The sequence below is a fragment of the Vanellus vanellus genome, assembly GCF_965231255.1.
Source record: "Vanellus vanellus genome assembly, chromosome: 9".
Lineage (NCBI taxonomy): Eukaryota > Metazoa > Chordata > Aves > Charadriiformes > Charadriidae > Vanellus > Vanellus vanellus.
Window position 1 is genome coordinate 13,852,939 of NC_138914.1, and position 13,663 is coordinate 13,866,601.

General features: G+C 43.2%; 1 protein-coding gene across 3 annotated transcripts in view; it reads right to left on the bottom strand.

The window, feature by feature from the left end:
- CHCHD6 (coiled-coil-helix-coiled-coil-helix domain containing 6) overlaps positions 1-13,663 on the bottom strand; it is a 117,117-nt gene that overhangs the window by 31,475 nt on the left and 71,979 nt on the right. For 2 of the 3 annotated variants that reach the window (XM_082487822.1, XM_082487821.1), the window contains 2 exons: positions 6,927-7,062; positions 4,133-4,213 (listed from right to left, as the gene is read on the bottom strand). In XM_082487822.1, the coding sequence (XP_082343948.1) occupies positions 4,157-4,213; positions 6,927-7,062 (193 nt within the window). In that variant the 3' untranslated portion in view covers positions 4,133-4,156. The remainder of the gene's footprint in view (positions 1-4,132; positions 4,214-6,926; positions 7,063-13,663) is intronic. The other variant, XM_082487823.1, reaches the window with a different exon arrangement.

Genomic DNA, 13,663 nt, shown 5'->3' on the forward strand with positions numbered 1-13,663 from the left:
TGTGGATCTGTTTCAATCTAACTTCAGCAGCAAAACACATAGTTTAAAAATTGGAAATCAACTTCTTTCTGTCCAAGACTGCTTGGTCATCAGTCTCCCGGAATTAATCTGAGTAAGAATTTCCACTTCCAACTTGCCAACATAGTGCTACAAATCTTTTGTGAAAAAATCTGGCATTAAAACAGCATGATGTATCACAACACTCTCTCACCCCCAAGCAACTATTTCCCGTACTAGATAAGCCCAGCTGAATACAGGCTACAGTTCTCAGGAAAATGCTGCCTAACACACCACACGGAGAGCACAGAATTAGAGAAACCTGTTAGATACAGTAGATCCATGTAGGTCCCATTAATTTAAGCCAAAAGAGAAATAATTTTTAAAAAGACAGAGAGAGAACAACACATCAGAGAAATGCATTCCTTCCCTGATAATGCTTGGCCCTACATTGCTTGAAATTTTGATACCCAACTTCAAAAGAGCCTCTGCAGATTCTTTCACTCAAAGACCACATCACAGCATCAAGTCAGCTACGACGGCTCACCCCTGACTGGCTAGCTCTTCTAGTATTTTTATGATAGAAAAATTTTTAGACTGCTTTTATACAAGTTCAGGCAAACTAAGTTTTAAAACAAAAAGAACTGTAGTACAGACCTCATTTTAGATATTAGAAAATACCTAATAGTTCAACTTCAGGAACTGTCATGGTATTCTGACTTCTTTCCCTCTTAGAACAAAGTTGCATTCAAAACCATCTGTGAAACACGAATATTCAGATTAACTTTACCTGTAAGTGTATCTGAGATCAGAACCATCAAGCGAGAAATTAGACCCAAAGGCAATTCTGCCTCACTGTAACATCAAAGAGATCCAAACAAAACTGAGAAAACCACGGACTGTGCATTAGACTGCTAGAAAATAGATTGTTTTTGAGAAGAGAAGAGGTCAGAAGTCCTCCTTCCAGATCAGGCAACAGGTACAAGAATTCAAGAAGAAAAGATGATGCAGGGTATGGACTAAGTATCTCTGGAAGAGGAGCCCTGAAGCAGAGCCAAGAGAGCAGAAAAGTTTAATTTATGCTCTTGTTTTCTTCAAAAATTACAAACACCATGGGGTGCCACATTTGGGGTTTATATGGACTGCAAACAGCAGACAGAGAGAGGTATTTGTTCACGTGGGTTAGTAAATGCTGATGACACGCCAGGCTGTGGGGAACACCAGGGCTTCGTGAAGTGCTGAGACACAGAGCAAATAAAGAACTTATGCCTCCAGTTTCGTAAATACCGTGTATAGGCAGCAGCCATTTCCATTTTAATTGGGCCAGCATTTTACTCTGGGACATGCCTCATATATTAAGATGGGGGTTTACGTCCTTTCAGGCAGCACTATATTTTTACTTTATCCACAGATGAACTCTAGAGGATATGAAGTGGTGTGTATGGACCCAAGACTCGCCAGAACAAAGAACTACTGCCTTAAAAATCACAACACTACCTGCTTCCATCCTTTGTAATGAGAAGCAAAATACGGATCCTTCTCACCTTTGCAAATAACAGGTCAGGGTATGCTTGGGTACAGTTAATCCACTGCTGCTCTCCTCCGTGTTTACGACTAAACAACCAGCAGCTGCCTGCAGCTTGAGGCCTCTCCACTGACTCCCTTGTGGGGACCATTTATTGAGTCATAAACTCCTCCGATAGTGTTATCACCGCAGCATTTGCACAAATAAAGGTTGGAAGAGAGAAAGATTAAAAAAAGAGAGAATTGACTTTACAGAGGAGGCAAGACAAACGCTTTACAGATACGTTTGCTTTGAGCAAGGACCGACCGACAAAAGGCAGGGCAGGCGCATAGCTGGCTGAGGACGGCTGAGCATATCATCCTCCTGATATGAAACACACAGATTTATCTGAAACTACAAAGCTGAATTTCAGAAAGCTCAAACAACCCTAAAGCCTTCCAAGTTAGATATATTGCATTTCAAGTAGCATACCGTGTGATATATTTATATCTTCTCGATGAGACTTCAACAGCTAAGATCTACCTCTGCAGAATCCCAAGGGAGGAGAAATCCTGGCTTTTCTCAAGTACAGATATGGACCTCACTATACCTGGCCAAAACTTTCTTCCCCCCGCCACACGTACTGACTGCTACTCTCTACCCCAGTAAGTACAGAAACCACCTATAAAGCATTTTGCAACCCATCAGAATGGAAACAACTCTTTAATAAGAGCCTAATGATCCAGAAAGATACCTGCAGTGAAGCCCGTGGCATCCAGCGCATCCCGAAGCCATTTCTCTTAAGCAGAGAGAGGGTCAGGTCGCAGAAACGATAGCTGCCACCAGGCCACGCTTCAGCAGGATCCAAAATGCTTGAGCAAAACTGCTCCATCAGGATGGGACACTGCATGGCTACCTGCGGCATCTTCTCGGCAATCTAGGTCACTGCCCACAGATTAGAGACAAACTTCCAGCAGAGTTGCAATGCTTTGCGGTACGTGCCAAACGGGAACTGGGCTTTCACAGGGATCACTGGGAAAAGTAGGGGCAGTAAACTGACCACATTCCTTTTTATTACAGTCAAGGGCAAAGAAGAATGCAGTCGACTCAAGGTTATGTCAGTTAAAAGTCTACCTCCGCTGGAATCCAGACAATCGGTGTTTTGCAAGGGCTTGTTTGCATAGCAGAGTGACTCACAGTAAACGAGTGTGAATTTTCCCTGCACTTCCATTACAAGCCAAGAATGTTCACATACAGAGACGTTGCTGCACCATAAACTCACTCACCAGTTTACCGCACTGTAATTTCCTTATGTAGACAAGCCCTAAAGCCTTGACAGAAGCAGCTTTACCTTTGTCTGTTATGAACAGCAGACTCGTGAGAAGCTGGACGCAGAATACGAAGAAAGAGCGCAGAATTACGAATGGCTTCTAGCTCAATGTATACAACTCCTATTGACAAGGGAATACATGTGTCTGAGTATGCAGCTCTTTATAGCTTGGTTTGGCCAGGAGCTAGAGCGCAAAAATTTCACCTTGGTCCTTCTGCGAAAGACAGGCACCTAGAGACAGCAAGAAAACACTTGGAAAGAAAGGAACACATGCTCTTCACTAACAGGCATTTTTCCGCACGCTGTCGCAGGAAGCAGGTTCTGTTTGAAATCTCAAATCACGTTAATACATGGTCACCAGAGGCCGCATTTTTCAAGTGGCAGCTGGTTGGAGATTCCCTGGTATAACCACCAATTACGTAACAAATTAACCAACTAAAATTCAATGGAAATTCAGATTTGCCTACCGGTGTGACAGGACGTAAGGAAAGCAGAATGGGTCACAAACACTTGGAAAAGCTTCCATGTGAGCACATATTTGCAGGGGCAGGGAAGCCATTCAGTAATAGGACTCAGATTTAAGAAAAAAAATATCATTTGTTTTTCGCTTCCATCTGGACTCAGAGTAAGAAATTACGCAGATTTCCACTGCCCACTCTCCTTTTCCTTCCACACCCTCTTCTCATTGGCACGAGATAAAACCTTGGAGAAACAGCAGCAGCAATTTTCAATTCTCATTATCTAACGGCAGCAGTAGCTCTTGGTGAAACTTGCGGTCAATAAACTACAGGCAATTTTAAAAGACACAATGGGAACTGCCCCTCCCACAGCTGTCCCATTATCCCAGCTTTTATTAGATTTAAAGCCAGCGATTTTTATGCTGTAGCTGAAGTTCTGCAGAGCCATGAAAACAGACCACCAGAAAAGATAAAACACTCCTAAATTAAACAGGAGACATTACAGTAACATACTCTAAACAGTCAGAGAGCTTCCACATAAGCAAAGCACAGGATGCAGCAAGCAGCCCAGAGCCCAAGCGGGCTGATGCCACTGCAGCGAGCCAACGGTGGCGCGACCAAAACTGAACTTTCAGGATGGTATAAATGGCAAAGTTAGCGAGCAGGTACGGCAGAGCGAGTTGAAAGCACATTAGCTACGAAGGCGGACAATCAGAGCAGGATCCTGCTCCCATAACTCTATGAACATCCCACTACAGGCATTAACTTTGGAGTTCATGGTCTGGATGTGCCTCCCATGCAGCAGGGAGAAAGACTCACTTGTGGATGGCAAACTCAGCTGACCCGTTTCAGACGACTGGTTTAGGATCAGATGCGCCGTGCTCTAGCAGTGCCTATTTCTCTCACTTGACTACAAAAGACGCCCTGATGGCCAGAAAACATACAAAACAGGTAATGTTAGTTATATCCCTATTGTGCACTACAATAAAGCGTCCTGTTCCAGTAAGAGGGCCTGTACAGGAAATGAGTAGAAAATAAATTTCAAAACTCATTAAATGATTACCTGATACATTTGTCCACTGGGCAGAAATAACTGAGGGTGCAGCTCAGCTCCCGGCTCAGAGATGCGCACAGCAATAGGCAAAGGGAAGTGGGCACCCAAAGAAACAGTCTCAAACAAACACAGTAAGGGGGAAGATGCAAAGAATTATTTTCATCCACTGTAAGCTGTAATTTTCAGTCTAGAAATCTAGAGCTTGCTTTCTCCGAGTCTAATGTATACCATGCCCTGGAGACATTTTTACCAGCCATCAAAAGGAACTTGGAGAGAACCAGATGCTTCATTAAAGAATATTCACGAAGCCTTATAAAATCTTTAGTAAAAAGCCGAAGAACAAATCACCAGCATGCAAGTGAGCTGAAGTCACACATCCAGCTTTGATTACAACCTCCTGGACTGGAAAACAAATTGTGTTTAAAAAAAAAATAAAGGGAAAAAACCACCCAAGAAATCAAGAGATTCTGGCCTCTCTTTCCCACATTCCTCCAACCTGAATTTCCTGAATGAGGAATGCGTGAGACAAAGCCATGTGGTAGAAGATGCTAATTTAAACTTAAAGAAAAATAACAGCTTAAAAGGGGAAGGGAGGAGGGAGTTTTAATGCTTCATGAAAAAACACAACAGCTTGTGATCAGCGCATATATCTGAGGAGTCAGAGGACTCAGTAAGAGCAGAGAGGCAAACTGTCAGGGTTTGAGCTGTCCTGGGGCAAAGGAAACTACAGATACCGCCTTACCCAAGTTTTATTTGAATTAGTACTTGCAGAACCCTCTAGCTCCTATATCAAGGTTTAGTTGCCTTAGTCTCTCTCACCCCTTCTTAAAACATAGCAAGGACATTTTCTGCCACATCGTCATCATCCATAACAAATTAATGTCCTATGCACTGCTCCTTCCAGGAATTTTCTACAACAGTGGGGAAAAAAAAATTCTGAAGTTCACTGAATACTCTGGGAATCAACACGACCCCCGGGTTTTGATTTATAAAGAAAACCTACCAAAAAACCCACCACCACACAAATCCAAAAAAAATAAAATAAAAAAAAAAATCCCAGTTAACAGGATCTTTCACTGCCCTCTGCTGTTACCAGTCATTTAGCTTCCAATTTACTCTTTAATAATGTCGGGCTGGGGCTCAGGGCTGGCAGCGTCCCAGCCCCTTTCTCAGGCGGGTTGGAGCCGCAGCTTGCAAATATGCTGAAGTTTAATGCAATCTGTCTTCTTTGGTAATCGCATTCCGCCCGCGCTGCATGCAATAAAGATGTATTGGTAAATGCATTTGCTAAAGATATACTCCACTGAAAAGGCTACAGGGCCGATTTACCGGAGGCAAGGAGGAAGCATCAGGTAACGGAGGCTGGCAATAGGCGCGCCAATGCTCTGCGCACAGCAACAGAGGGCACGGATTGTGCAGAGGCAGCACCGGCACCGCTTTACTTTAAAGCTGAGAAAGAAAAAGAAACCACACGTTTTGGGAGCTGGGGACTTTAAAGATATCAGAGAAAAGCCCTTTCCCTGGCAGCTTTAACCTTGCTGATTTGCAGACATACAAAGACCTTCTTTGTAAACAGGAAGGAAAAAAATTCCGCCAGGACTAGCAACAACATTTGGTCTAATATATCCTGACAATTTTCCCATCTCCTTCTGTCGGGCTTCTTCTGGGAGCCGGCTGGCAGCTTGTTTCATGTTATACTTAAATCAGGCATACAGCTTCCCCTCACAATGCTAATGCGACAGAGAAAGACTGCTTCTATGAAATATCCACCTCTCCCCCACCCTTTGCATTACTAATCCCGTGAGAGGAGTCTCAGTTTTCTATTCCCAGAAGGCTCCTCAAATCCACCTTACTATAGCCTCAGCACCTTCTGGAGAATTTTCTATCCCTCCAATAAAAAAATAAAAAAAAAATTAAAAAAAATAAAAGAAAAGCCTGCCCTTGAGGGACACCCGACCCGCTGAATTCTCACCTTGGGAACAGCATCCTTTACACTCCGGACGTCTTACCACTCACTTTTCCCAAGACCACATCCTACTTGTAACGTCCAAATCCTTCACTTGTTTCAATAGCCAGAAATTCTTCCAAGGTACTGAGCAGCCCCTGTCCTAAGGCATCAACAGAATCTACTAGGGCTCCGTGTCTCAGAAGGAAGAGCCTTAAGGCGTGCTGGTCCCCCGCATAAGATAATCAGGTTTTAGGAGTGTGCAAATTTAAAGCCCGTTCAAAATGCTGCCGACACCGGCAAAATGGATTTGCCTACTATTTGCAAAATACAGCATCCAAGAAGGCAAAACTTGGGAAAATTATTGTGATTTTGAAACCTAGGCGCATCGGTGCTACTGTTTTGGTGGCAGCTGAGTATAACAGGACTCGCTGACAGGAGTGAAGCTGGGACATACCACAGTGTGACTGGGAAATGTGGAACGAATGTGGGAAAATGGATCCCAAAGAAAAATTGTCTCCTATAAACATTGCAATTTGACTAACAGATACCACAGCTCTTAGAAACACTTCCAGAAGAAAACACCATGCAAAACAAGACAGCAAAGCCAGCAAATCCAACAGGGAAGCTTTTGTTACCTTCTGAGCTGCACTAACACAGCGCTGATATTGCTTAGCCAGCTCCGAGCACTTGAGCACTTCACGTTTGTTTTCTTGGTAGCACTTCAGAATTTCAGACTGCAGGCTCGCACAGACAGGATCGGTGTTTCTCCTCCTGCGGGGAAAACAAGCACAGAAAGATACGTGAAGAGGAGTTTTCACCCACTTCCTACCATTTTACCAGTGATACACATACTAATCTTGTGTTGTAGTAATCTAGTCCTAAAAAACAGAGAAACTGGTGGGAGCAGCAATCACCAAAGTGGGTCAAATGACCAACAGTGTCCTTCAGCTGAAAAATCCAGAGTACTTAACAGAAAGAAGGAAGACTTTCTTTCTAGGTTGGTGTGGTCGGCTGTTTCACTCTTAGATAAAACATCATCTCTCCTCTGCAGTCAGGAGAAAAAAAAATCAATGCCAAGAGGTTCAATGATTTCTCCAACTCACATTGGAAATCTTTGGCAGAACTCAGGACTCCTGGCTGGCCCTGCACTAGATCTGTAAGAGTCTGACAAGGAACTGAACAGACTTGTTGAATAAGCCGCCTCAATCTATTGAATTCTCATCTATTTAAACACTTCAAAAAAATCCAACATGGTTGAAAGTGCTACAGTTCTCCTAGTGACTAGAAAAAACGGAATAATAGCAAGACCAGATATCTTTTCCTTTGTATTTCTGAAGCAATTAGTACTCATACCCCGTAAGTGGCGTTGACAGCTACCCAAGAACAATTAGAGCTGATGTTCTTATACTCTAATATGCATGTGTACATATGGCACATCATCAGCAACAGTACCAACAAAGCGAAGGTCGTTGTAAAACAATACCCGCAACAATGGCACAAACACAGTAACAACAGTGTCATCAGCTGCACAGACAGGCAGACACAAATTGCAGGAATTTGCAGCACAATTGCCGTGGTATGTTTTACCAGAGAACAAGAGAACATATGCTCAGGTGTAGCAATCCTCAGATGCTGCCTCTTAAATCATAAATCCATTTAATTCCTTGCATTTTCTGCCCCAATATGCTTAGCGATCTGTGCCCAAATACCAAATGCACCTCTTCCTTCCAAAGCACTTGATGCTCCAGGCAGGCATTAATGCCATGCTATGATGTATTCATTTCCACAGTAACGACAACAGGCACTCATTCAGCAACAGGGCTTCATAGCAAGGCAGAGAGGAAACATGACCTGTTCCTGGGCATGTCTCCTGCTCTCAGGTGGAACAGATTTCTAAGAAACATGAAATCTTAGATCAAGATCTTCTAAAAGCTTTTGGAGAGCTCAGATACGACTTTCCAAATCCTGCTCGTTTCCGTAAGGTTCTCAGGAAGGCAAGTGGAAGGACCCAAAGAAGAAAAAAAATGAATCTGCCCTTTCTGTATGAGCAACCTGATTATTCCCTCAAAATAGTCTGGTTGAGATGTACTCCAAATGATAACTTCAGTCCTCAGTCCTACTGCCAACATACACGGATAGACTAAGAATTTATCAGTAACAGTATGACAGCCACACTCTAAAACACTGATGTTTGGGTCAGAAAACAAAGATACTACACAGACTTCTTTTTCCACCTCTTCACTAATCTTACGGCTTTTAGAAGAAACCTATTCCATGCACAGTCCCTGGAGGCTAGTATGCATTTCTAATTCCTATGTTCTACAGCAAATCACTTTAAAGCCTCTAAAAATCCATATTCTAAAAAATCTTCAAATTTTGGAATAGAAAAGAACCCAGGGAGAGCTTCAGAAACTCATAATGTTGGCATTTTGCTTTGTCACTAACTTTAATATCACTCTAATCAAATCAGTGAGACTGTGGAAACGATACCAAACAATACCAGGTCAGGAAATACCACCAAATCCCTCAATTCATTGAAAAAGTTAAGACTTTTAAAATTAGGTTTTTTAAACTCAGCCATGTTCAACTGAAGGGCATTTTGTATTTTTCACGCAGGGAGCTGGAAGAGCAGAAGGGTACAGCGTGCCACAAAACAGTCTGCATTCATCTGAATTGCACAATATGGTAAAAATATTTAGAAGAATGCATGAGGTTGGCCATTGTTAGTATGGAGAGCTATAGGAATTGAGCCTATTTTTTTTTTGTCTGCTGCTTTGCTGTCTCTCTTACACAATCAGTTGTGCAACAGTAGTGCAAAGTCCACAGTCCTCTTCTTTAAGTGACACCTTGGCGCTCAGCCCACAGCACAGGGCTGTTTAAAAGCCGCAGAGTGGTAAGTGAGAAGCCGCAGAGTGAGTGTTGCTGCCTAAAGCCTACCAGAGGCAAGGGATCAATCAGCACAGAATGGCATGCACTGCCCAGAGAGTACCTAAATCAGTGTTCACACATGCCACTTCCCACAACACAGAGAAGATTTATTGGGTACCAGGTACCCAGAATCGTAACAAGGATATTCTCTTTCGTATTTCTTCAAAATAAAATCTCCAACTCTGGCTATGCATCACTTGCACCAGCTTCTCAAAACAGATTTAAAGAAATTAATCAACACAACACGAAGTTGGTTAAGGTAATTATCGATACAAATTACACAAACCAATATATTAATGCAGTCACAAGTGAACTGGAAATTCAACAGAACCAGTTAAATCCTACCGAGAAAGATATTTCACTTTGGAGTGGGAAGCTAGCGCTGCTTGGGAGACAACTGTCACTGTGCCCCACCACGCGGTGTGACCCATGAAACCAGGGGACAAGAAGTAAATGTGAGCTCACCATAAGGAAGCATATCCTGCAGAGGGGAGCACACAAGACACCCACGTCCAGCAGCCTAGTTCTGGTATCCATCTGGACTGCAAAAGGGTATCTGAACTGCTTTGGTGAGCAATTGCTTGAGGAGCTTTCCTCCCACCACAGCAACCACTGCTCCTGTCCTCTCTGACTCAGAGGGATGCCACTCTCCTGCTCACATTAAGTCTCTTAACTTCAGGTTGCAACATTTCTACACAAGTGGTAACTGCAGCTTTATACACCAGTTGCACCTCACAGTTGTCTGGCTTTACCCATACATGTCTGAAAAGAAAAGGAATTAAACATGATGGTTTTCCAGCAGCGTCTAACTGCAAATATCTCTGTTGAGAGAAACGTCCCACTGTCTTCCAAAGGAGATGGATCTTCATCAATTATCTCCCTTCAACCTCAGCCCAGCTCAAAGCTGTTGGCACTAACCAACCTTTAGAAAAATTCATCTTCTGGAGACTCCACTACGCTGACTTTTGTAAACATCTCATTGTTTGAGGGTTATTATTATTATTTCTTAAGCACTGAGGGGGAAGAAACATGGTGGAGCAGGGATGAGGTTTGAATACATAAAGAGCAGAAGACGGGTATCCTTTGGCCTTTCTTTCAAAATGGGTCATAATTTTAAGCAAAAATATGCTACCACCAAAAAGGTAGACGATTAGCCTCTGCCTAGAATAAAACGCATAGCAATTGCTACCGCTATTATCAAAACAGGTGTAAGAGGCTCATTTATAGCAGCCAGGGAAAAGGCAAGAGAGACAGGCTGGGCTGGGAGGGGTGAGGACAATACCCGCGGGACAGGCAAGTATGTGAGATGAGCTCTGACAATACCTCAGAAAATAAATGCAGGACATACAGAATATGAAATATTAAACCAGTAACACACACTCTCATCTGTTTAAAGGAAGAGGAAAGGAGAAAAGATGACAGGTTGGAAGAAGGAACGGATGAATCTAGAAATAAAACTCATTAGCAGTGCCTTCCCCACCATAGCGGGGCAAGAAACCTTTGCCTCGCCACTGTTCAATGGGAAGGAAGGCTACGTACGCATGAAATCCACCATTTCAGATCTTCCTCTCCCCCTCCCATGGAGGGATCTAAATCAGGTCTTTGTCTGGAAAAGAAGGGAGAGGTTTTCTTAAAATGAAACAAAGGGCATCCTTCTCTCTGCCATCCCTTGAGGTAAGACAGAACGAGCATGATCTTGCTGCATTTTGACACACCGAGAGTTACCAAATCCTCTCTATCACTGCGTATTCCCTTTACTTTATTTAATAAATGAAATCTCATCAACTTATCCTTCTTCTATTATCACTGCTGACATCAATCTGATAATATTGGCTTGGCGTGGAATCGTGCTATTATATGTCCTCTTGATATTTAATTTAAGAGAAACGTCTGCAGTGGGGTGAATATGTGAAGCAAGCTTTTTATTACTGGCAGCAGTAAGGACGCCGGGAGTGAATTAGACATTCATCTTAGTCAGGGCCAATCTAGTGGCTCAGAAGAGGTTTTCTTCTTAACCCTCTCCTAACTGTTCAATAGCGGCAGGTAACGGCTGCTCCAGTCAATAACTGCATTCATTTGTCTTGGCAAATTCATTTCTACATGGATATAAACCCCTTGAAGAACTGCTAAGCGTCTGGGAGGTTAAAGCAAGGTTCTTCGAGAATTTCCATCACGAGCCCTGCGATAGCAGGAAGAGTGCTGGTCTAAATGTCCACCAATTAATCAAGAAGCAACACAGCTTCCAAAGACAAACACACAAACTTACTGCAAAAAGCAATGAAGGCAGTATCATCGGGATACAGACCCCGCAGAGAGAGGGTTTCAAACACAGAACAACGGCCACTAGCTAGGTGCTGCTGACAGGTTCCCTTTTTGGAAGAAGAATTATGGACTCAGTATTGGAAAGCAAGGGAAAGCTGGAAGATGTGTATGCATTTGCCAGTCCTTCCACCCAGCTGAAAAATCAGACTAGCCAAGCAGAGGTACAACTTTAATGCTTTGGGACTTGGCAGCTCTTTAGACTGGTGCAAAATCAGCAACTCCCCAGCGAGTACCACACCATCGCTTGGCTTTATTGGGTAGAACAGCAATTCCAGATGCAGTTAAGAGCAAGACCCTCTTTTTACCCTTTACTCTGGGAAACAATTCAGGCTGAGAAAAAACTCATGATAGAGACTGATGGTATCTATACCTCTACTCAGAAAGTGAAAACCAAAGACATGCAGGGTCCCTTGTATAAGCCGGCTTTAGAGTAGCGAGCCCCAGTACACAGCTGCAAGCTGCAAACTAAATGGGGCAGCAACCTGGAATTTCCTGCGGGCTGCAAAATCCAACAACTGGATTAGCTGCTTTCTGCTGCATTATTTGACTAAGATCAGTGTCTGAGCTAACTTGAGCAAACCACATTAGTCACCACTGTCACTACAGTGCAGACGGTCTCAGAGGTCAGCAATGAGGCGCACGGGCAGCACTGTGAGCAAAACCCAGGGCACACCGCAGCAGTTTCTGCGTGTCAGGAAGGAAGCAGAGACACCGCATATAGTTGGTTAGAGTGTTTATATATCCAGGGTACATTCTGTGCATTTCAGACTAAGCTCGGTGATGCTTTGGTCACATAAATGTGGTGCGTTGCCATGCTGCACTGTACATATATAAAACCCGATAAGTGGTTAACTGACCTGTAAAACTGTATTCTCCCTTGGGTAGCAGTTGGCTCTGATGGCTTCTCTTTAACATGTCAGAAAAATAACTCCAGACAGATGCAATACACAGCACATAGAAAGGTTCCATCCTCTCTCATTACTGCATCCTTGACATTTACAGCAGAAAATTAAACACAATTGAAGCATTTCATTCACATATAACAAACTCATCAGCACAGAGCAAACAGCTAGGAAACCAAACTTTCAGCACAGGTTGCAGGATGCTGCACTATCACAAAGCAAACACTATGGCCTCACTACAACCTATGGGATTCCCTGATCCTGTTTGTCAGTTTGATAATGCGGCTTGAATGAAAGAGGGAAGAGTCATGTTGCAGCTGTTTGGCAAGAGAAACAAGAGATGGAAGAAGCTTAATAGATTACCCAAATGTCTACTAAAAATTCAGTAATATTTAAGCCACATGACCTAGCACAGTGTAAACAAACTGCATGCCTCATGAGGATAAACTAATGTGAGCAGGAAGAAAATATTGCTGATCAGTCTCATGTATTCAAAACAGCGCTCATCAGGCTTTGCCACTGATGCGGATGCAATACAAGGCTCGTAGAAGTAACATAGCGTGTGGAGCAAGAGGAGATGGACCAACAGAAAAGGTGAAACCTCACAACAACTTTCATGAGAACAGGGGCACTACCTCCAGATTTCAGCTGAAGCAGTTGTATTACTGTCTTTCTAAACCCTTCCCACATGCCTTGTCACGTTGTCTGCAGCACACCACTGCACAGCTGCAGTATTTCCCCTCTCTCTTTCTCCCCCTTGACAGTTGCATTTCAATAATAGGTCACTCGATTCTCTTTTCCCCTACCTTGTCCATGGAAGTGCCTAATGAGTGCATATTTATAAAGTACTATGAGTTTCTGGGTGACGCTGTGATCCTATAAAATTTGTCACTCAAGTACTTCCCAATCTCCATTCCTGTTTTGACAGCTTGTTTGAAGCTGCCACACAATTTCCTACTGCAATTGGTGCACTCGGTGCATCCTTGTCCTTTCCAGGACAGATACCGCCCTTCCTTCTGATCACACATACACAGCTGTTCTGAAATCTTCTCCTGTGTAAGTAATTAGATTCTATCACTGCACTGAGAACAAAAGTTAACATAAACGTCCAAATCTCAAGTGTCAGCAACTTGTGTCACTGTACCGCATTCAGTGAAAACAGCCTGACTCAACCACATTTTCTTTATCAAACAAACAAACAAAAAAACCAAACTCTAAAC